This window comes from Oncorhynchus gorbuscha, linkage group LG22 (genome assembly GCF_021184085.1).
Source record: "Oncorhynchus gorbuscha isolate QuinsamMale2020 ecotype Even-year linkage group LG22, OgorEven_v1.0, whole genome shotgun sequence".
NCBI lineage: Eukaryota > Metazoa > Chordata > Actinopteri > Salmoniformes > Salmonidae > Oncorhynchus > Oncorhynchus gorbuscha.
The window spans coordinates 10,424,677-10,449,313 of NC_060194.1; the positions used below are offsets into that span (position 1 = coordinate 10,424,677).

Genomic DNA, 24,637 nt, shown 5'->3' on the forward strand with positions numbered 1-24,637 from the left:
TACAATAGTGTGGGCACACACACACAAATCCATTATAAACATATTCAACACATCAGATTATAAAAACACAGCGACAAGAAGGGCTTTAATCTGATGAACTGAAGTTACTACCTTGGAGCCATGCCTGGCCAACACCTCCCACTCTCCACTGGTCAGAGTCACCTCCTCCTTGATTGCACATTTAAAGTCTCCTGCAGAGGAGGAAGAGACCATCGAGATTTGAGATGCTGTTTTGACGTCCTTCATTAGCATTACTTGACCGACAGTGCGGCAATCTGACACCCCCCTGGATGGAGACCGCAGATATTTCGAGGTTACATCCTATTTGCCTTCAAGATCTCGCCATTCACTTAAACCGGCGACACATACAGATCGGTGATTATGCCCGAGTCCTGGATCTGTTTGTGCTGTGACATGGCGATGACAGCAATGACATTGGCAAGACGGAAAAAACAGATCTGAGACTCAAGGCAATTTGACGTTGTTAAAGGTTCTTCAGTCTAATGACTCACCCTCTGTATGTGTGTAGTTTCCTGACCATTGGTAGCAGCCTGGTCGCAAAGTTGACGTGATTTTGTACAGATGGCTGAAGCCCGTTTTGGATTCATTCACCCATATGAAGGAGAAGTCGTCCTCGGACGTTTGAACGAACGGATAGAAAATATCATGAACCTAGAGGCAACAGAAAATCATGGCTGTTATTAGTTTGTCGTGGCCCAACTCTTCCTTGCAAATATACACAGAGTGTAAAAAACATTAGGGACACCCGCTATTTCCATGACACAAACTGACCAGGTGAATCCAGGTGAAAGCTCTGATCCCTTATTGACGTCACTTGTTAAATCCACTTCAAATCAGTGTAGGTGAAGGGGAGGAGACAGGTTAAAGAAGGATTTTTAAGCTTTGAGACAATTGCTAAATGGACTGTGTTTGTGTGACATTCAGAGGGTGAATGGGCAAGACAAACTATTTAAGTGCCTTTGAACATGGTAGGTACCAAGCGCACTGGTTTGAGTGTGTCAAGAACTGCAACGCTGCTGGGTTTTTCACGCGCCACAGTTTCCTGTGTTTATGAAAAATGGTCCACCACCTAAAGGACATCCAGCCAAATGGACACAACTGTGGGAAGTATTGGAGTCAACATGGGCCAGCATCCCTGTGGAACGCTTTCGACACCTTGTAGAGTCCATGCCCTGACAAATTGAGACTGTTCTGAGGGCAAAAGTGGGTATTCCTAATGCTTTGTACAATCAGTGTATATGTCAACATACACCCTCAATATATAGTGACTGTTTTACATGTAACGTTTTAGTCATTTTAACAAACACTCTTATCCAGAGCGACTTACAGGAGCAATTAGAGTTAAGTGTTTTGCTCAAGGGCACACTGACAGATTTTTCACCAAGTCTGATCGGGATTCGAACCATCGACCTTTCGGTTACTGGCCCAATGCTTTTAACCACTAGGCTACCTGCCAACTGTCAATTCAATAATCAAACTCAATAGGCAAATATTCCAAGAGTAGTTCCCAACAAGCGTCAAACCTTTAACCAAATCTAGAGTCTTATGATTCATGGTACACATAATACTAACCACATAATCTGGTAGCTACAATTCTCTCATATAGTACAAAACGGGTTAAATTGAGGGGCCCCTCCATTACCAAACCTTATTCACGTTCCATCATAACAAAATGTTTACTTTCCCTGTTCATGCTCAAAACAACAACTGAGATGTGCCCAGCCTCTTAAGAAGTGCCATCCCCAGAAACTCTCTCTCACATTGATCCAGATGTCGGTGGTCTCCTCATAGACAATGTAAGGGTGGACGTCCTCGGGCACGGCCTCCAGGCTCTCCTGTCTCTGGGCCGGGTCGTCTGTGATGGGGATGAAGAGGGCCGGGGGAAGCAGGACCAGCTGGAGCCTCTTCTGACTGCGGTCCAGCAGCACGGCCCAACCACTGAAGAGGGAGACAGAGAGACACTTTACCTCACTGACTGGATCCTATACAGTACACCAGGCAAAAGCAAATTTGAGCCATGCGTCCTCCGGGATCGAACCCGGGTCTGTAGTGACTCTAGCCTCTAGCACAGACCACGCCGCCATTCAGGAGCCCCCCCCCAAAAAAAAGTTTTCTGAACAAAAAATACATATGGAACTGGGAACTAAGGGGCCTAGTCCAAACCATGAAAATCAGCCCCAGATCATTATTCCTCCTCCACCAAACTTTACACTATTGGGGAAGCTAGAGTTCTCGTCCGTTGGACTGACAGATGGTGAAGTGTGATTCATCACTCCAGAGAATGTGTTTCCACTACTCCAGAGTCCAATGGCGGTGAGCTTTACACCACTCCTGCCAACGCTTGGCATTGTGCATGGTGATCTTAGGCTTGCGTGCGGCTGCACGGCCATGGAAACTCATTTCATGAAGCTCCCGACTAACAGTTCTTGTACTGACGTTGCTTCCAGAAGCAGTTTGAAACTCGGTAGTGAGTGGTGCAACCGAGGACTGATGATTTTTATGCTCTACGCGCTTCAGGAGTCGGCGGTCTCATTCTGTGAGCTTGTGTGGCCTACCACTTATGGCTGAGCCATTGTTGCTCCTAGACGGTTCAACTTCACAATAACAGCACTTACAGTGGACCGGGGCAGCTCTAGCAGGGCAGAAATTTGACGAACTGACTTGTTGGAAATGTGGCACCCTATGATGGTGCCATGTTGAAAGTCACTGAACTCTTCATTAAGGCCATTCTACTCTCAATGCTTGCCTATGGAGATTGCATGGCGGTGTGCTCAATTTTATACACCTGTCAGCAAGGGGTGTGGCTGAATTAGCCGAATCCACTCATTTGAAGGGGTGTCCACATACTTTTGTATATATAGTGTATATGTCTACTGGAACAATGCAGTCATATCCTGCATAAGAGTATTGGTAGTAGGCACCTCCATTAGCACAGCTGATTGATGGAGAGAAAATAATTATATATTCACGGGAAATGACTTTACATACCCAATCAATCGCCAAATTTCTTTCATGATACATCATGTACAAATATATTGTATATTTCTTTATTTTTTACTAAATGTTTTATTGTTGGACATAAAAGACTGTAAAAAACACCAGCAAATAAGATCCAAGTTATTTCAATTTTGGAAATCTGTTCCCACGCATAATAGAGAGAGAAAAAACCTGAGGAACACCTTCCTAATATCAAGTTGCACCCCCTTTTGCCCTCAGAACAGCCTCAAATTGTCGTGGGCACGGACTCTATAAGGTGTCGAAAGTGTTCCACAGGTATGCTGGCTCCAATGCTTCCCACAGTTTTGTCAAGTTGACTGGATGTCCTTAGGGTGGTGGACCATTCTTGATACACTCAGGAAACTGTTGAGCGTGAAAAACCCAGCAGTGTTGCATTTCTTGACACACTCAAACATTATATCTGTTTGGGCTTCCTGCGGACAAATTTGCAGTCGACAAATGATTTGCAATTGTGTTCCGGCCCCCCTGACCATCCGCTCAAGAAGATATCGTCCCGCGGCTGAATCTAGATGATGATCCCTGGTGTACAGGCATGTGTTTGAGCTCAACACTAACACAACTGATTAAACTAGTCAACTAACACCTACATAACTCTAGTAGCTTTCCTCCAGTTGGGAATCAGTTGCACATCCCCCATCTCTAACCAATATAAGCCAACAAAGAAACAGAGACTAATGCGTTCCCTGGGGAAACATTATGCCGTAACACTCACTATTTGCCGTCACTCGTCCATCCTGCCCGGGCGATGTACTCCGCCCCGGGGAATAGGGTGGTGAAGGGGAGAACCAGCTCCTTGTCTTGGATGCTCATGATCTGGAGACAGACAGAAAGACAGGAACAGAGAAGGACAGAGAGACGGACAGAGAGAAGGACAGACAGAGACGTAATTAGTCTGCTCATAAACAATGCAGGGAGCAGTGAGAGAAATAAGAGAATGAAAGAGAGAAGTTGAAAGTAGGCAACTTACTTTGCCTTGGTTGTTAGTCTTTATCTCTGCCAGTTTGAGGGTGGTTTGTGGATTTTTACTGCCTAGATAAATAGAAACATTCAGATTATAAGATAGAGAAAAGAAAACTCAGGAGCTCTACTCTTGAAATGATTTGATTAGGTCATTACTACTGTGTTACTACATACACACAATGTACAATTCTACATGAGTAGGCCTCAACCTGCGCCGGGGGGGCCTCAACCTGCGCCGGGGGGCCTCAACCTGCGCCGGGGGGGACTCAACCTGCGCGGGGGGACTCAACCCGGGGGACTCAACCTGCGCCGGGGGGGACTCAACCTGCGCCGGGGGGACTCAACCTGCGCGGGGGACTCAACCTGCGCCGGGGGACTCAACCTGCGCCGGGGGGGGACTCAACCTGCGCCGGGGGACTCAACCTGCGCCGGGGGGGACTCAACCTGCGCCGGGGGGACTCAACCTGCGCCGGGGGGACTCAACCTGCGCCAGGGGGACTCAACCTGCGCCAGGGGGGACTCAACCTGCGCCAGGGGGGCTCAACCTGCGCCAGGGGGGGGCTCAACCTGCGCCAGGGGGGGGCTCAACCTGCGCCAGGGGGCTCAACCTGCGCCAGGGGGGGCTCAACCTGCGCCAGGGGGGACGGGCTCAACCTGCGCCAGGGGGGACGGGCTCAACCTGCGCCAGGGGGGACGGGCTCAACCTGCGCCAGGGGGGACGGGCTCAACCTGCGCCAGGGGGGGACGGGCTCAACCTGCGCCAGGGGGGACGGGCTCAACCTGCGCCAGGGGGGGACGGGCTCAACCTGCGCCAGGGGGACGGGCTCAACCTGCGCCAGGGGGGACGGGCTCAACCTGCGCCAGGGGGACGGGCTCAACCTGCGCCAGGGGGACGGGCTCAACCTGCGCCAGGGGGGACGGGCTCAACCTGCGCCAGGGGGGGACGGGCTCAACCTGCGCCAGGGGGGACGGGCTCAACCTGCGCCAGGGGGACGGGCTCAACCTGCGCCAGGGGGACGGGCTCAACCTGCGCCAGGGGGGGACGGGCTCAACCTGCGCCAGGGGGGACGGGCTCAACCTGCGCCAGGGGGACGGGCTCAACCTGCGCCAGGGGGGACGGGCTCAACCTGCGCCAGGGGGACGGGCTCAACCTGCGCCAGGGGGACGGGCTCAACCTGCGCCAGGGGGGGGGACGGGCTCAACCTGCGCCAGGGGGGGACGGGCTCAACCTGCGCCAGGGGGACGGGCTCAACCTGCGCCAGGGGGGGACGGGACTCAACCTGCGCCAGGGGGGGGGCTCAACCTGCGCCAGGGGGGGACTCAACCTGCGCCAGGGGGACTCAACCTGCGCCAGGGGGGACTCAACCTGCGCCAGGGGGAGGGGCTCAACCTGCGCCAGGGGGGGGACTCAACCTGCGCCAGGGGGGACTCAACCTGCGCCAGGGGGACTCAACCTGCGCCAGGGGGGACTCAACCTGCGCCAGGGGGGGACTCAACCTGCGCCAGGGGGGGCCAGGGGGACTCAACCTGCGCCAGGGGGGACTCAACCTGCGCCAGGGGGGACTCAACCTGCGCCAGGGGGGGGCCAGGGGGACTCAACCTGCGCCAGGGGGGGACTCAACCTGCGCCAGGGGGGACTCAGCCTGCGCCAGGGGGACTCAGCCTGCGCCAGGGGGACTCACCTGCGCCAGGGGACTCAACCTGCGCCAGGGGGGACTCAACCTGCGCCAGGGGGACTCAACCTGCGCCAGGGGGGGACTCAACCTGCGCCAGGGGGACTCAACCTGCGCCAGGGGGGACTCAACCTGCGCCAGGGGGACTCAACCTGCGCCAGGGGGACTCAACCTGCGCCAGGGGGACTCAACCTGCGCCAGGGGGGACTCAACCTGCGCCAGGGGGACTCAACCTGCGCCAGGGGGACTCAACCTGCGCCAGGGGGGACTCAACCTGCGCCAGGGGGGGGGGACTCAACCTGCGCCAGGGGGGACTCAACCTGCGCCAGGGGGGGGGACTCAACCTGCGCCAGGGGGACTCAACCTGCGCCAGGGGGGACTCAACCTGCGCCAGGGGACTCAACCTGCGGGGGGACTCAACCTGCGCCAGGGGGGACTCAACCTGCGCCAGGGGGGACTCAACCTGCGCCAGGGGGACTCAACCTGCGCCAGGGGGACTCAACCTGCGCCAGGGGGACTCAACCTGCGCCAGGGGACTCAACCTGCGGGGGACTCAACCTGCGCCAGGGGGACTCAACCTGCGCCAGGGGGGGACTCAACCTGCGCCAGGGGGACTCAACCTGCGCCAGGGGGGACTCAACCTGCGCAGGGGGCCAGGGGGACTCAACCTGCGCCAGGGGGGACTCAACCTGCGCCAGGGGGACTCAACCTGCGGGGGACTCAACCTGCGCCAGGGGGACTCAACCTGCGCCAGGGGGACTCAACCTGCGCCAGGGGGGACTCAACCTGCGCCAGGGGGGGGACTCAACCTGCGCCAGGGGGGACTCAACCTGCGCCAGGGGGGGACTCAACCTGCGCCAGGGGGACTCAACCTGCGCCAGGGGGACTCAACCTGCGCCAGGGGGGACTCAACCTGCGCCAGGGGGGACTCAACCTGCGCCAGGGGGACTCAACCTGCGCCAGGGGGGGACTCAACCTGCGCCAGGGGGACTCAACCTGCGCCAGGGGGACTCAACCTGCGCCAGGGGGACTCAACCTGCGCCAGGGGGACAGGGGGGGACTCAACCTGCGCCAGGGGGACTCAACCTGCGCCAGGGGGACTCAACCTGCGCCAGGGGGACTCAACCTGCGCCAGGGGGGACTCAACCTGCGCCAGGGGGGACTCAACCTGCGCCAGGGGGGACTCAACCTGCGCCAGGGGGGACTCAACCTGCGCCAGGGGACTCAACCTGCGCCAGGGGGACTCAACCTGCGCCAGGGGGACTCAACCTGCGCCAGGGGGGACTCAACCTGCGCCAGGGGGACTCAACCTGGGGACTCAACCTGCGCCAGGGGGGACTCAACCTGCGCCAGGGGGACTCAACCTGCGCCAGGGGGGGACTCAACCTGCGCCAGGGGGGACTCAACCTGCGCCAGGGGGGACTCAACCTGCGCCAGGGGGACTCAACCTGCGCCAGGGGGACTCAACCTGCGCCAGGGGGACTCAACCTGCGCCAGGGGGACTCAACCTGCGCCAGGGGGGACTCAACCTGCGCCAGGGGGACTCAACCTGCGCCAGGGGGGACTCAACCTGCGCCAGGGGGGACTCAACCTGCGCCAGGGGGACTCAACCTGCGCCAGGGGGACTCAACCTGCGCCAGGGGGACTCAACCTGCGCCAGGGGGGACTCAACCTGCGCCAGGGGGGACTCAACCTGCGCCAGGGGGGACTCAACCTGCGCCAGGGGGGGACTCAACCTGCGCCAGGGGGACTCAACCTGCGCCAGGGGGGGACTCAACCTGCGCCAGGGGGACTCAACCTGCGCCAGGGGGGACTCAACCTGCGCCAGGGGGACTCAACCTGCGCCAGGGGACTCAACCTGCGCCAGGGGGGGACTCAACCTGCGCCAGGGGGGGACTCAACCTGCGCCAGGGGGGGACTCACCTGCGGGGGACTCAACCTGCGCCAGGGGGACTCAACCTGCGCCAGGGGGGACTCAACCTGCGCCAGGGGGACTCAACCTGCGCCAGGGGGGACTCAACCTGCGCCAGGGGGACTCAACCTGCGCCAGGGGGGACTCAACCTGCGCCAGGGGGACTCAACCTGCGCCAGGGGGACTCAACCTGCGCCAGGGGGGACTCAACCTGCGCCAGGGGGACTCAACCTGCGCCAGGGGGACTCAACCTGCGCCAGGGGGGACTCAACCTGCGCCAGGGGGACTCAACCTGCGCCAGGGGGGACTCAACCTGCGCCAGGGGGGACTCAACCTGCGCCAGGGGGACTCAACCTGCGCCAGGGGGGACTCAACCTGCGCCAGGGGGACTCAACCTGGGGACTCAACCTGCGCCAGGGGGACTCAACCTGCGCCAGGGGGACTCAACCTGCGCCAGGGGGACTCAACCTGCGCCAGGGGGACTCAACCTGCGCCAGGGGGGAACCTGCGCCAGGGGGGGACTCAACCTGCGCCAGGGGGACTCAACCTGCGCCAGGGGGACTCAACCTGCGCCAGGGGGACTCAACCTGCGCCAGGGGGACTCAACCTGCGCCAGGGGGGACTCAACCTGCGCCAGGGGGGACTCAACCTGCGCCAGGGGGGGGGGACTCAACCTGCGCCAGGGGGGGACTCAACCTGCGCCAGGGGGGACTCAACCTGCGCCAGGGGGGGACTCAACCTGCGCCAGGGGGACTCAACCTGCGCCAGGGGGGGACTCAACCTGCGCCAGGGGGGACTCAACCTGCGCCAGGGGGGGACTCAACCTGCGCCAACCTGCGGGGGGACTCAACCTGCGCCAGGGGGGACTCAACCTGCGCCAGGGGGGGGGGACTCAACCTGCGCCAGGGGGGGGACTCAACCTGCGCCAGGGGGAGGGGCTCAACCTGCGCCAGGGGGAGGGGCTCAACCTGCACCAGGGGGAGGGGCTCAACCTGCACCAGGGGGAGGGGCTCAACCTGCACCAGGGGGAGGGGCTCAACCTGCACCAGGGGGGAGGGGCTCAACCTGCACCAGGGGGAGGGGCTCAACCTGCACCAGGGGGAGGGGCTCAACCTGCACCAGGGGGAGGGGCTCAACCTGCACCAGGGGGAGGGGCTCAACCTGCACCAGGGCGGGGAGGGGCTCAACCTGCACCAGGGCGGGGAGGGGCTCAACCTGCACCAGGGCGGGGAGGGGCTCAACCTGCACCGGGGGAGGGGCTCAACCTGCACCGGGGGAGGGGCTCAACCTGCACCAGGGGGGAGGGGCTCAACCTGCACCAGGGGGAGGGGCTCAACCTGCACCAGGGGGAGGGGCTCAACCTGCACCAGGGGGAGGGGCTCAACCTGCACCAGGGGGAGGGGCTCAACCTGCACCAGGGGGGGAGGGGCTCAACCTGCACCAGGGGGGGGGGAGGGGGGGCTCAACCTGCACCAAAGGGGGGGGCTCACCTGTGCGGGGGTATCTGTAAGCATCGGCCTTCCGCTCCTCCAGGGCTGGAGAGGGAACATGAATGATCTCTACCTCCGTCTCATCCACCTCTTCATACAGCAGATGCAGGGTTTTCCCCCCATCGGAGTCTAACAGAAGGGAAAAGCAGGCTGAAAATGAGATACAGATACAGCTGAAGTTTATATGACAGACATCTTCATGACGACAGTGTCTGGGGCAGGTTGAAGCCTGTACAATGTTCATCAAAGCATCACTGATTGACTGACAGACAAGACTACTTGATTACAGAAGAGCCCAATTTCTCTCGCATGAAAGTGAGTGGTGCTCTACTCATATGGAAGGAGTGGTAGATGGTGACCCTACTCACCCTCTACAGCAGATGGACTCCACCAGTAGCCAGTGAAGCGGTCAAACTCCTCCTGGATCACAAACGTGGCCACGCCCGCAGACTTGGGGTCCTCCTTTACGTTATCCAGACCTGAACCAGGGAGAGGGGATTCATTCATTTGATCAAATCTATGCAGCGTCAGCAGCATGGCATAGAGAACGTTTACAATGCCATACGACTACAGTACAACAAACATCCAAAAGTTGCTGACCCCCTGACCTTTGTGACAGAAGGTGAGTCTCCTCTCCTCCCCAGACTTGATGTTAGCCAGCCACAGGTCGTTGTTGTTGATAAATGCAATGAAGTTGGGCTCTCCTGGGGAGATCTTGGGGTCCATGCGGGTCCCTGAGCACTGTGTCTTAATCTCCACCGGCTTCATTGGGGCAGACTGCTTTTAAACCAGGAAACACACTGTCAGTGTACAGGGTCGTATTCATTAGGCACCAAACGGCACAAAACAGACTGAAACAGGGAAGACCTAGACTTGTCCAATACAAGTTTCATTTTCCATTGAAAAACTATTTTTTTTTCTACAATGTGCACTAATGAATACATACAACCCTGAAAACAACCATATATACAGCATTTACATTTACATTTAAGTCATTTAGCAGACGCTCTTATCCAGAGCGACTTACAAATTGGTGCATTCACCTTATGACATCCAGTGGAACAGCCACTTTACAATAGTGCATCTAAATATTTTAAGGGGGGGAGGGGGGGTGAGAAGGATTACTTTATCCTATCCTAGGTATTCCTTAAAGAGGTGGGGTTTCACGTGTCTCCGGAAGGTGGTGATTGACTCCGCTGTCCTGGCGTCATGAGGGAGTTTGTTCCACCATTGGGGAGCCAGAGCAGCGAACAGTTTTGACTGGGCTGAGCGGGAACTGTACTTCCTCAGTGGTAGGGAGGCGAGCAGGCCAGAGGTGGATGAACGCAGTGCCCTTATTTGGGTGTAGGGCCTGATCAGAGCCTGGAGGTACTGAGGTGCCGTTCCCCTCACAGCTCCGTAGGCAAGCACCATGGTCTTGTAGCGGATGCGAGCTTCAACTGGAAGCCAGTGGAGAGAGCGGAGGAGCGGGGTGACGTGAGAGAACTTGGGAAGGTTGAACACTAGACGGGCTGCGGCGTTCTGGATGAGTTGTAGGGGTTTAATGGCACAGGCAGGGAGCCCAGCCAACAGCGAGTTGCAGTAATCCAGACGGGAGATGACAAGTGCCTGGATTAGGACCTGCGCCGCTTCCTGTGTGAGGCAGGGTCGTACTCTGCGGATGTTGTAGAGCATGAACCTACAGGAACGGGCCACCGCCTTGATGTTAGTTGAGAACGACAGGGTGTTGTCCAGGATCACGCCAAGGTCCTTAGCGCTCTGGGAGGAGGACACAATGGAGTTGTCAACCGTGATGGCGAGATCATGGAACGGGCAGTCCTTCCCCGGGAGGAAGAGCAGCTCCGTCTTGCCGAGGTTCAGCTTGAGGTGGTGATCCGTCATCCACACTGATATGTCTGCCAGATATGCAGAGATGCGATTCGCCACCTGGTCATCAGAAGGGGGAAAGGAGAAGATTAATTGTGTGTCGTCTGCATAGCAATGATAGGAGAGACCATGTGAGGTTATGACAGAGCCAAGTGACTTGGTGTATACAGCAACAGTCATTCATTACAGTGGCGTTGGGTGCTGTGCTAATGCGTATCTCAACTACTAGATTTTTAAATTCCACTTATATTACACAGATTACAATCCCAGGATGGTCATAATTGAACCACAACAGGAAATAATCAAAAACTGCTTGCAATGATAGATTCAGTCTTAGACAGATATGTTGACAAGTGTGAACACCGAGGCAGGCCATGTATAGAAAACAACATAACGGTAGATATGGTGTCAAATCGAGCCCATATAGCCAACCTATTCTCTAGAATCTATAAACTAACCACAACCTGATAGAACTAAGGGAAGAAGTGAGTGTAACGCTCTAGAAAGCACTATAAAAAAGATACACTAGCAAACATACAGTGTCTGGTAAAAGTAATCAGACCCCTTGGATTTCTACACATTTTATTGTGTTACAAAGTGGGGTAAAAATTTAATTTAATTGTTTGTTTTTTTTGCCAACAATCTACACAAAATACTGTAATGTCAAAGTGGAAGATTTATTTTAGAAGATTTTTTTTTTTTAAAGGAATAACTCAAATATAATTGTTGCTTAAGTATTCAGTCCCTTTGCTTAGGCAAGCCTAAATTAGTTCAGGGGTAATATTTGGCATAATAATAATAATAATAATAATAATAGGGTTTGACTACACCTTCCTCTGTCCCTCATACATAGAACTATCTATCTTTAAGGTCCCCACAGTCAAGTATTCAATATAAAGCAAAGATTAAACTACAAAGACCAGGAAGCTTTCCTTCATAAAGAAGGACAGTGATTGATAGATGAGCAACAATAACAAATCAGATATTGAATATCTCCTTAAGCATGGTCAAGATAATATTTATGCTGTGAGTTATGTATTAAACCACCCAGAAACATCAAAGATACAGTAATCCTTCTGAACTGAGCCACAGGACCGGAATGAAACTGCTCAGGGATGTTACCATGAGGCCACAGGTGAATTTAAAATAGCTACCATGTTCAATAGCTGTGATGGGAGAAAGCTGAGGATGGATCAACAATATTGTAGTGACTCCAAAATAATTACCTAAATGAGAGTGAAAAGATTAATACAAATATGCCAAATAAAAATATTCCAAAACATGCATCAAGCCACTAAAGTAACACTGCAACAAAAACACAGCAAAGGAATACACTTTTTGGCCTAAATGCAAAGCCTTATGTTTGGGGCAAATCCAACACAACATCATTGAGTAACTGTCTCCTTAATTTCAAGCATGGTATGGGTATGCTTGACATTGGCAAATACTGGGGAGTTTTTCAGGATAAATTAAACTCGATGGAGCTAAGCACAGGCAAAATCCTAGAGGAAAACCTGTTTTAGTCTGCTTTACATCATATACTGGGAGAGGAATTCACCTTTCAGCAGGACAATAACATACAACACCAGGCCAAATCTACACTGGAGCTGCTTACCAAGAAGACAGTGAATGTTCCTGCAGTCTTGACTTAAATCTGCTTGAAAATCTATGGCAAGACTTGAAAATGGATGTCGAGCCCATGATCCCCAACATCTTGACAGAGCTTGAAGAAGTTTTTAAATAATAAAATGGGCAAATATTGCACAATCCAGGTGTGCAGAGTTCTTAGACTGACCCAAGAAGACTCACAGCTGTAATCGATCCCAAATGTGTTTTCTTAAAGTTAGAATTTTACTTCCACTTTGACAGAGTATTTGGTGATAGATTGTTTACAAAAAAAAAGACATCAATTCAATCAATTTAAAATCCCACATCAATTTGAATCCTCAAGGGCATTTGAATACTTATGCAAAGTACCTTTCATACCAAGACGTTTTTCTGCCAACTTGACCAAGCCGGCAACTTTTTGCCACCTTTTCTTTATATCTGAAAGGTGTTGCCGGCAACAACGCCTGTACTTTTATTTCCATCAACCGACCTAGTCAGGATTGCTGTAATGTATTTAAAAGTCCCACCAACTTACCATCTTGGTCACGCATTAAATCATTAACATTATATTGTCGTCCAACATTAAACTTGTCCTTATTAAGTTTGGGGCGACAGGTGGTGAAGAGCGTTGGACTAGTAAACGAAAGGTTGCAAGTTTGAATCCCCGAGCTGACAAGGTAAAAAAAACAAATCTGTCATTCTGCCCCTGAACAAGGCAGTTAACCCACTGTTCCAAGGCTGTCATTGAAAATAAGAATTTGTTCTTAACTGACTTCCCTAGTTAAACAAAAGGTCAAATAAAAATGATAATTTTAATGCATTTATTTTCTCCATTTAAATGTATTTAGTTCTGTCCTTGAGAGGTTCTTGTCTGTTGTCACAGTAAACAGGATTGTCACAGTAATTGCGTTGGCATTTAGCCTGGGGGGAATGCACACTGCCATTTCATTTGTTTTTTGATTGACTTTGACAGGTAAATATTTAACGGCCCTTATAATTAGTTCATAAATGATAGAAACGCGTGCATATTAACCAAACTTAAACAACAAATCGCTAGTAGGTTATCTCTGTCTACAGACAAAATAAACATTGGGGCATTTGAAATCAGAGAAAGTGCACAATGATGTGATCACATCCAAAGTGGATCAAAGAAACAACTTTCTGAAATCACCCTCCAGAAGTCAGATCGTTTTAAACTTTTCTTATACGAGTGGTTCCACACATTAGTGACACTCAAGTTGTGTGGGATAAATATGATTTATTCTGTTATTTATTCCATTATATTAATTCTTACTATAAAATATGTGTGTTGATTGATCAGGGCAGGGGAATGTATGCTAAGTATGTATATCTCTTGAATGAACAAAATAAAATAATAATTTGCACAGACAAGTAATAATAATAACAAGTAATAATAATTAAACTCAAAATATACTATTCTATTCTTTTGGTACTAAATTGTTTTAGATGTATGTTTCTTAGGACCTACATAAAATAAATAATAATGGATTTCTTTGTCTAGCCAGAAGTCAGAAGTTAACAGACACTTAGGTTGGAGTCATTAAAACTTGTTTTTCAACCACTATAGTTTTGGCAAGTCGGTTAGGACATCTACTTTGTGCATGACACAAGTCATTTTTCCAACAATTGTTTACAGACAGATTATTTAATTTATAATTCACTGTATCACAATTCCAGAAGTTTACATACACACTAAGTTGACTGTGCCTTTAAACAGCTTGGAAAATTCCAGAAAATGATGTCTTGGCTTTAGCAGCTTCTGATAATTTGAGTGAATTGAAGGTGTACCTGTGGATGTATTTCAAGGCCTACCTTCAAACTCAGTGCCTCTGCTTGACATCGTGGGAAAATCAAAATAAATCAGTCAAGACCTCAGAGAAAAAAATTGTAGACCTCCACAAGTCTGGTTCATCTTTGGGAGCAATTTCCAAATGCCTGAAGGTACCATGTTCATCTGTACAAACAATGGCACGCAAGCATAAACAACATGAGACCACACAGCCATTATACCGCTCAGGAAGGAGACGTGTTCTGTCTCCTAGAGATCAATGTACTTTGGTGCGAAAAGTGCAAATCAATCGCAGAACAACAGCAAAGGACCTTGTGAAGATGCTGGAGGAAACGGGTACAAAAGTATCTATATCCAGAGTAATACGAGTCCTATATCGACAAAACCAGAAAGGCCGCTCAGCAAGGAAGAAGCGACTGCTGGCCTCCCGGGTGGCGCAGTGGCTAAGGGCGCTGTACTGCAGCGCCAGCTGTGCCATCAGAGTCCCTGGGTTCGCGCCCAGGCTCTGTCGTAACCGGCCGCGACCGGGAGGTCGGTGGGGCGACGCACAACTGGCCTAGCGTCGTCAGGGTTAGGGAGGGCTTGGTCGGTAGGGATGTCCTTGTCTCATCGCGCACCAGCGACTCCTGTGGCGGGCCAGGCGCAGTGCGCGCTAACCAAGGTTGCCAGGTGCACGGTGTACCCTCTGACACATTGGTGCAGCTGGCTTCCGGGTTGGATGCGCGCGGTGTTAAGAAGCAGTACGGCTGGTTGGGTTGTGTATCGGAGGACGCATGACTTTCAACCTTCGTCTCTCCCAAGTCCGTACGGGAGTTGTAGCGAAGAGACAAGATAGTAGCTACTACAACAATTGGATACCACGAAATTGGGGAGAAAAAAAGGGGTAAAATTAAAAAATTGAAAATTGAAAAAGAAGCCGCCATAAAAAAGCCAGACTATGGTTTGCAACAGCACATGGGGACAAAGATCGTACTTTTTGGAGAAATGTACTCTGGTCTGATGAAACAAAAATAGAACTGTTTGGCCATAATGACCATCGTTAGGTTTGGAGGAAAAAGGGGGAGGCTTGCAAGCCAAAGAACACCATCCTAACCGTTACACACGGGGGTGGTAAGCATCATGTTGTGGGAGTGTTTTGCTGCAGGAGGGACTGGTGTACTTCACTAAATAGATGTCATCATGAGGATGGAAAATTATGTGGAAATATTGAAGCAACATCTCAAGACATCAGTCAGGAAGTTAAAGCTTGGTTGCAAATGGGTCTTCCAAATGGACACTGACCCCAAGCATACTTCCAAAGTTGTGGCAAAAAGGCTTAAGGACAACAAAGTCAAGGTATTGGAATGGCCATCACAAAGCCCTGACCTCAATCCTATTGAAAATTTGTGGTCAGAACTAAAAAGGTGTGTGTGAGCAAGGAGGCCTACAAACCTGACTCAGTTACACAGGCTCTGTCAGGTGGAATGGGCCAAAATTCACCCAACTTATTGTGGGAAGCATGTGGAAGGCTACCTGAAACGTTTGACCCAAGTTAAACAATTTAAAGGCAATGCTACTAAATACTAATTGAGTGTATGAAAACGTCTGACCCACTGGGAATGTGATGAAAGAAACAAAAGCTGAAATAAATCATTCTCTCTATTATTATTCTGACATATCGCATTCTTAAAATAAAGTAGTGACCCTAACTGACCTAAAACAGGGAATTTTTACTCGGGTTAAATGTTGGGAATTGTGGAAAAACTGAGTTTAAATGTATTTGGCTAAAGTGTATGTAAATGTCTGACTTCAACTATAAGTGCCAGAACATATCTGACAACGTTTTGAGTTGCCAACTTTTTATTCGCCATACAGGAAAATGGCTATGATCGCTATGATGGCTATGATGGCTATGGCAACTTACTGACTTACTGTTGTGAATGTGAAGAAATTAAAGCATCGGATGGTCTAAATTTAAACGGAGGAATTAAGAACCGCTGATGTAGAAAGGGCTTTATAAATACACTTGATTGATAATAAAAGGGGGTAAAACTCACAATGAAGCCGTTGTTTCCCCCGTCCTGACAATAGAAGAGGCTGTTGCTGGCCTGGAAGAGGAACAGGCCGGTCTGGGAGTGGTAGTCGTAGGAGGTGATCCCAAACGCTCCCAGACGCTTACGCTCCCGAAGCAGCTCCTCCTCCCGGGAATAGGCCCCCTGGTGCGGTGTGGCCTGGAAGTGTTGGAAAGAGGGGAAAGTCATTTGTATGAGTGTTTGTTTGTGTATGTATGTATCCCACAACTGTTGCTAGTGAGTAAAGATGTAAGGGACAATACAGGATGGATCACAATAATTGTTTGCTAAAATAATAATTGCTTGCCAAAAATGTAATTTATGTAATGGCAATCCTGGTTAGAGATAACAATCCTGGTTAGAGGTAACAATCCTGGTTAGAGGTAACAATCCTGGTTAGCGGTAACAATCCTGGTTCGCGATAACAATCCTGGTTAGCGGTAACAATCCTGGTTCGAGATAACAATCCTGGTTAGCGGTAACAATCCTGGTTCGAGGTAACAATTCTGGTTCGAGGTAACAATTCTTTGCATTAACTGCCTACATTATGACTAATATTATTTGCTAATTGTGGAAACTAAGATAAGCAGGATGTTATATATATATATATATATATATATATTCAGAAAGTATTCAGACCTCTTGACTTTTTACACATTTCGTTACGTTCCGGCCATATTCAAAAATGTATTAAGTATGTTTTTTTTCTCATCAATCTACACACAATATCACATAATGATGAATTGAAAACAGGTTTTTAGACATTTTTGCAAATGTATATATTTATTTATATAAGTATTCAGACCCTTTGCTATGAGAATCAAAACTGAGCTCAGGTGCACCCTGTTTCCATTGATCATTCTTGAGATGTTGCTACGACTTGACTGGAGCCCACCTGTGGTAAATTAAATTGATTGGTCATGATTTGAAAAAGCACACACGTGTCTGTCTATTTTAGGTCACGCAGTACTGAGAGATTCTTGATGAAAACCTGCTTCACAGTGCTCAGGACCTCAGACTGGGGCAAAGGTTCAACGACCCTAAGCACACAGCCAAGACAACGCAGGAGTGGCTTTGGGACAAGTCTCTGAATGTCCTTGAGTGGCCCAGCCAGAGCCCGGACTTGAGCCAGATGGAACATCTCTGGAGAGACCTGAAAATAGCTGTACAGCGACACTCCCCATCCAACCTGACAGAGCTTGAGAGGATTTGCAGAGCAAAATGGGATAAACTCCCCTAACACAGGTGTGCCACGCTGGTAGCGTCACACCCAAAAAGACTCAAGGCTGTAATCGCTGCCAAAGTTGCTTCAACAAAGTACTGAGTAAAAGGTATGAATACTTATGTAAATGTAATATTCTAGGTTTATTTTTAAAAATACATTTGCTAAAATTTCTAAAAGCCAGTTGTTGCTCTGTCTTTATGGCATATTGTCTGTAGATTGATGAGGGAAAAATCCATTGAATACATTTTAGAATTAAGGCTGTAACGTAACAAAATGTGGAAGAAGTCAAGGGGTCTGAATACTTTCCGAATGTACTTTATATTTTTTACTAGCTATATATATATATAACGCAAAAAAGAGGTGAGGGCGATGGAAATGCTTTTGACGGTTGATTTGCTTCCGTTCGTAGGGTGGCACTATGTGCTCTTTTCAAAGGATGGGTCCCGGTCTCTCGAGGGGCCCTGGGATCGGGGGTGGTCTGCCGATCACGGGATGACAACCCAACTTGTGAAGGGGAGGGGTTTTAGTGGGTGGAATAGTGGGGAACAATTGGAGGTTTACTTAGTAGCAATGCAAATATAGTACAGCTATATGGACACTCAATCACCATAGTACTTTTTAAATGGTGAGTTTACAAACATATATTATGATAAATAGATTTGAAACTTGTATCTCATTATGGTAAATGGTGAAATAATTATAGCCAGTTATAACTAATGGCTTAGCAGATAATAAGAAAAAGACAATCAGTATTTACCTGGCTAAAAGAGATGTAATATAATATCCATTGTTTACAGGAAACTCAATTAACATTTTTTTTAGATAAGATAGATAAATAGGAGAGACTTGAGTGACCAGCCGGAGGAAGATGACACGACAGCACCCTTCTCAGAGGATAGGTACTCAGTGTAAAGCCAATTATTACACAGCTGGGACCACTAATTGCTTTGTGTCTTCCTCTATATAGGTGTGCCAGGAGAGGAGCTAGGGGAGGATTGGGAGTAGAGACGGGGACCTGTGAGGACGTCGGTTTTTCCTACCTCCAGAGAAAGTTCTGTGACCGGGCACCTTGTCTCTCTGTTAACCTAGGCAGGCTTTAGGTAGACAGAAGCGTTCCTCCTTGTAACTGTTATGTGTAGACGATAGTCTAAGACAGGAGTAGCCGTTTGCGGTTTTGCTTTCAATTTTTGCCCACGGCCTTTTGATTTTCGGCTTAGTTTATGTTTCTTTTGTTTTACATTGGTGTTTCAGAATTGGAAGTTCCCGGTACTGGAGTTATCTTGTCGGGCGAAAGAAGACCCGTTTAGTAAACAATACGACAACAAAAAAGGAACCACAACCACTGCCTCTCGTCTGTTCATTTTATGCCTCCTGTGTTAGGGTGTTTCAGACAAGCTGATCCGTTCTAAACGGGTGGAGAATACAGGCACTTTGAGGCAAGATCACAACCTTTCCCCTTTCCGGTGGCTGTGATTTATAATATACACCCCCCCCCCGGAAGCCCACTACACCCGCTGATGTAGAAATTCTTTGCTCATGCCTGTCAGCTAATGGCCTGCGCCATCGCCCAACAGGAGATCATAGACCTCCTCCGGTCCGAAATAGCAGACCGCCTGTCTCCCGGGGACCGTAGGATGCCTTCCACCCCCAAGCCATAAGGCTGCTACTCGCTGTATATTATCTATGCATAGTCACTTTACCCCTACCTACATGTACATAATACCTCAAATACCTCAACTACCTCATACCCCCGCACATTGGCCCTGTATGTAGCCCCGTTATTTTATTGTTGTTATTTTTTATTTTGTTTATTTAGTCAACTTTTTTCTTAACTCTTTTTCTTAAACTGCATTGTTGGTTAAGGGCTTGTAAGTATTTCACGTTAAGGCCTACACCCGTTTTATTCAGCACAGGTGACAAATACAATTTGATAAATGTAGCTGTGTGGCACTAGCAGAGGCTCTAAAATGTCAACTGCGGCACTCACTGCAACTAAACTATACCGAAATTAAATGACCACATAATAGACGTACCCTAAAACCAAATTGAAATCTGATAGGTGACAATATTAATTGTCAAATTGTGAATGACGAGACTAATGAACAGTGCAGCGTTTGTAGGCTCATTGACACAGAAGCAGGGAATGGAGCAAATGCTTATTCTTACCAACAAGTGACTTTTTGAAATCCTCCTAGTGAGACGCATGCAAGAGAGCACGGGCCACAGACTATATGGCACGGGCTTGACTAGTTAGATTTGCGGTTTTAAATGATCAACCGCGGCGCTATCCATGGTGCTGAATCTCCGCTCTTTGCTGCTGTTGCGTGTCTGTTTCTTTAGCGCAGCATCGGATATGCCACAATCAGTAGGTAGGCTAAAACAAAAGTCATTTTCAGTAGGCTGTAATAACCTCATCATTACCACTTGGCAAACAGTGCCTACATTAAAACTAGGCTACATCAACGAAATAGCCTAGTGTGTTGACAGAGAACTTTGAGTTGATTCAATTGCAGCAAATACCACAAGAAACCTGTGTTCCTCTGTATATTTACCAATTTACAGTGGTATAATCATGTCAGATTTTTTGGGGTGGTATTATATGCTTTATAACATTTCCGCTTTGAATGGGAATACCGGGATGCACGGTAGGGCTTGCAATTTTCTTGGGAAGGAAAAAGTGTTGATTTTGGGAAAATATTCAGCCCTAGTTTGGATGTCATTAGGTTTCAGTGGAACAAATTAGATAAGTGATATTCACCTGGAAGTGATCCAGCATCTGTTTCCACGACAACACCAAGAGGGCCTCTTTCCGGATCTTCTTGGGGATTTCGGAGTAGAGCAGTGAGTTCTCTCTACTTCCGTAAGACATCCCTGGTAGAGAGATACATTAGAAAACGAGTTAGGTGACCAAGGTACAACTTGCAACACGGTGCATTTAATTGTAAAAACATAAGTGGTACTCAATGAACCACTGATTGAGCAATAGCGTGACAGTCTTCAGTGGCAGGTGGTTTTGAGCTCACCGAGGTAGTACAGGCGATGGGAGTGGGGGCCTGACTCATCGTTTTTCTGCACAAACTGGAAGTCATGGGGCGCTTTGTTGGCAATCATTCCCGAGTACTTCCTGCTGCTGTGGATGATGTCACGCAGGCCATCCCACGAGTGCTTCTCCACGTAGAACTGAGACGGGACGTCCTCCATCTCCACCACCTCTGTGCTCTCTGTTAGCCCGTCCACCGCCGTCATATTCACTTCTAAACAACTGAGAGGGGTAGGGGTGGGTGGAACAACCCAGAGACAACCCACTGGTCATGTACATGCTCACAAACAAATGACACTTGCATCTGGTATGGAAACGCACACAGAAAGAGACTCACACATATGTCTCGGCCGACACAATGTGTTATCTAGCACAGCGTTTCCCAACCCTGGTCCTCCAGTAAACCCCAACAGTTTCGTTGTGGCCCTTGACAAACACCTCACTCAACTCATTGAGGGCTCGATGATTAGTTGACAAGATGAATCTGGTGTGCTTGTCCAGGGTAACAATAGAATGTGTACTGTTGGGGGGGGGGGGGGGTACTGGACGACCAGGGTTTGGCAAAATACTGATCTAGCACTCCTATTCGCACAGGTCATTTGAACACACAAGGACACCATACCTTTTCCAGTAACCTTCTGTTTTGTTCCCACGCTTCACTTTCTTCACTCTGTGCATTCACCGGCCAACCAGCCTCGACCAGACTCTGCAACCTAAAGTTAACCATTCAAATAAACAGGGGGGAAATCTAATAATATAATGTCTTATGGACATTGAGCAACACCTACCTATAGAATGGCTCTCCCTCATTCTAAATCCAGGTGTCATAATCAACGTGACAATCAGGCATGCAGTAAAGGTTTGGCATCTCGGGAGTGGTAGAAGGTAGCAGCAGCATAAGGAATGTCCCACATTCCATTGCTGGTATAGTTGGATGTTACAGGAATACATGACACTTTAGCTAACATACGGTATAATGAAAGTAAAAACAAAGTCAATCAAAAAGTTAATATAAAAAAGCTTTACTTGGCTCATCGCCAAAAGGGGGTAGAAATATATATATATATCATTTTTAAGTATGAATTTCAGCACCCCGCGGAAGGACTGCATTTGTACAGGTACAAACACACAGGTATGTTTTCTAGAATTTTATTGTTTTACGTATTTTTTAAGTATCGACTGATTGTGACTCAATGTTGTTGCCAGAAAATTGCGAAACCAGTTATCAATGCTCAACTCCTCGATATAAGAGAACGAAGATGAGCGCTCCTCGGCTATACTGCCATGAGGATGATAAGCGCAACATCGTTCACGAATTGCAGCACACCAGCGATTCGTTTTCGAGTTAAGTTTGTTGAGCAGACGCTGTGTATGTTTTGGTTCTACAAAGCTGTGTCCATCATAGCATTCGATAATCAATTAATTGCATTCATTCTTGCACCATGCAATCATTTATCACTTCTTAACATATATTTTTCTTCTCTATGATGCCTGCGCGCATAGGCCTAAATGTATGACAAAAGGTTGTTTGGTCGGAGCACGTCTCTTGGGTCACCAGAGGAGCGCGTATTAATCCTGATGTAGAATTCATTGCGTCCAGCAGCTCAAACGAACCGCTAAAATTAACGAGTCACTCAGGAAAAACTCATGACTCTTGAGTCAGTAAAAAGAGTGGTTCAAAAAGAACGAATTGTTCGCAAACTGAACTACTAATTTTGAGACAAATATAGATGTTGAATTGACGGCTTTTCCTAGTGGGTTGTGTTGATGGGATTTTCAGAGTACTTGTTATTCATCTGTCATTCCCTTTCAGATGATGTAAAAAAGAAAACATTCAAGGACTGGATGTAAAGGGAATCTGAACACCAATTGCTATAGAATGCTCAGTGTCAATTACACAAACCTACCCGCCTGGCCTGTACAATTTCACATTGAAGGTCCAGAAGGAGCTGATGGGTGTGTAAACAATATGACAATTGCTCAAAATAGCCATCAGGTAGGTTAGGGTATAGATGCACAAATTGGTCCTAGATCCGCAAGGGAAAACCAAGGCGAAAGGAAAATATGGGCAGGCTCGTGGAGTTGGATTAGGGATGGGTAGACCTAAACTGCACCTTACAGAAGAGGTACAAAGAAGTATCGGTTTTGCATTTGGAAAGCAGGAAGTGATAGCTGACAAGCTGTTGCATTCCACACATCGCCTGTCTTGGAGCCTCATATATGGAGCATAGACCATGTACACTGAGTATGTCAAACATTAGGAACACCTGAAGGGCCTGGACTCTACAAGGTGTCGAAGGCGTTCCACAGGGATGCTTGGCCCATGTTGACTCCAATGCTTCCTGCAGTTGTGTCAAGTTGTCTTTATGTCCTTTGGGGAGCGGACCACTCTTGATACACAGGAAACTGTTGAGTGAAAAACCCAGCAGCGTTGCAGTTCTTGACACAAACTGGTGCGCCCGGCAACTACTACCATACCATGTCCAAAGGCACTTAAATATTTTCTTGCCCCTTCACCCTCTGAATGGCACACATACACAATCCATGTCTCAATTGTCTCAAGACTTTAAAATCCTTCTTGAACCTGTCTCCTCCCCTTCATCTACACTGTCTGTGATGGAAAGAGCAGGTGTTCTTTTGTATACTCATTTGTATATAAATGGAGTGATGACTACACAAATCTGAGTCACTGTGATTTCCTCTCCCGTTCATAACCCTTTGTTAAAGGAGATTCCAGATTTGAACTAAAATGTCTACCGTTCTAAATATCAGATAGGTTTGGCAGCTAAAATGGGGAAAGGAAAACAGGGAGGGGGAAATAATTTAATGACCAGCACGACATAGCCTAGTTAGAAGCTATCTTTGTTCTCATCAAGAGCCGAGGTCACACAAAAACTAACTGTTTACTGCTACTAGCTATAGTACAAGTTGGCAACAATCTCGTGATTAGCTACATTGTATATCTAATAGAACGTACGTGATACAGCAAAACCGCAAGCTAGCTAGCTAGCTACATAATACCGCAACGTTTCCTAGCTAGGCAGGAAACATTGTAACATGACAGCTCTCTCATGACAGTTCTCGGGTTTACCAGCTATGAGTTAGCTGGTTCCATAGAAAGCCTGTCACTCTAGCTACATCCTCCTGTCGGAAACGAGTTTAGAAGCGAATACTTACCAATCCGGCTACTACTTATTTCCCCAACTATCCTTGGCTTTATTAGCTAGCTATTAAAAAACAAATATTACTAGTGCTAAAGGTTGCGTCCATGGCCCAGAATGTGTAATAAAGTGGATAGCGTCTCATCAGCCACACTAAAGAAGTACTTCCGGGTTACGGAATTTCGAAAATGTTCAAATATAAAAGTCCCCATGTAAAAGTAGAATAACATTTACATTTCATTTAAGTCATTAAGCAGACGCTCTTATCCAGAGCGACTTACACATTGGTGCATTCACCTTATGACATCCAGTGGAACTAAATAAGTGTCAATAAATTGTATTTATTCATGATATATGAAAAATAATTGTCTAAACATTAACAATGATTCAGATTTGTTCATATTTAAGTGACATTTGCATTAAATTTTGGTTTTAAATGCCCCCAATGAGAATCACTGTATATTGAATACATATTGGTTTATAGAGCAAAAACTATTCTGGGGGCAGCAGTAAAATTATTGTAGGGAATACTCAGTAAGGTCTGTGGAGTGTATATATGGTGTCATTTCATAGGGCTCTGAATAATACAGAGTGTTGCTGGCCTTTAACTGTGGTGAAACAGATTCAAATGGGTGCCTGGACACTATAAGGTACAAATATAACACTACAGAAAAACTATTATTTGTGCTGATGTAAAGTGGGGTGGGGAGATCTTAGTAGCATCTGTAGAATCTGTATATGGTGTTTTTTCATGGGGGACTGAGGTCTTTATGCCCAGCAACACTTTCTACTCCACCCATTC

At 48.6% G+C, this 24,637-nt stretch overlaps 1 protein-coding gene across 2 annotated transcripts in view; it reads right to left on the minus strand.

The window, feature by feature from the left end:
* LOC124009473 (dipeptidyl peptidase 9-like) overlaps positions 1-23,991 on the minus strand; it is a 35,845-nt gene extending 11,854 nt beyond the window's left edge. Inside the window, exons 1-13 of one of the 2 annotated variants that reach the window (XM_046321286.1) lie at positions 23,852-23,991; positions 21,297-21,387; positions 20,658-20,896; positions 20,393-20,505; positions 16,395-16,568; positions 9,683-9,851; positions 9,443-9,553; positions 9,075-9,203; positions 4,007-4,068; positions 3,752-3,852; positions 1,782-1,959; positions 513-672; positions 112-191 (exon numbers count right to left, since the gene is read on the minus strand). In XM_046321286.1, the coding sequence (XP_046177242.1) occupies positions 112-191; positions 513-672; positions 1,782-1,959; positions 3,752-3,852; positions 4,007-4,068; positions 9,075-9,203; positions 9,443-9,553; positions 9,683-9,851; positions 16,395-16,568; positions 20,393-20,505; positions 20,658-20,896; positions 21,297-21,352 (1,572 nt within the window). In that variant the 5' untranslated portion in view covers positions 21,353-21,387; positions 23,852-23,991. Of the gene's footprint in view, positions 1-111; positions 192-512; positions 673-1,781; positions 1,960-3,751; positions 3,853-4,006; positions 4,069-9,074; positions 9,204-9,442; positions 9,554-9,682; positions 9,855-16,394; positions 16,569-20,392; positions 20,506-20,657; positions 20,897-21,296; positions 21,388-23,851 lie in introns of both variants that reach the window. The other variant, XM_046321285.1, reaches the window with a different exon arrangement.
* Between the last annotated feature and the right edge of the window lie 646 nt (positions 23,992-24,637).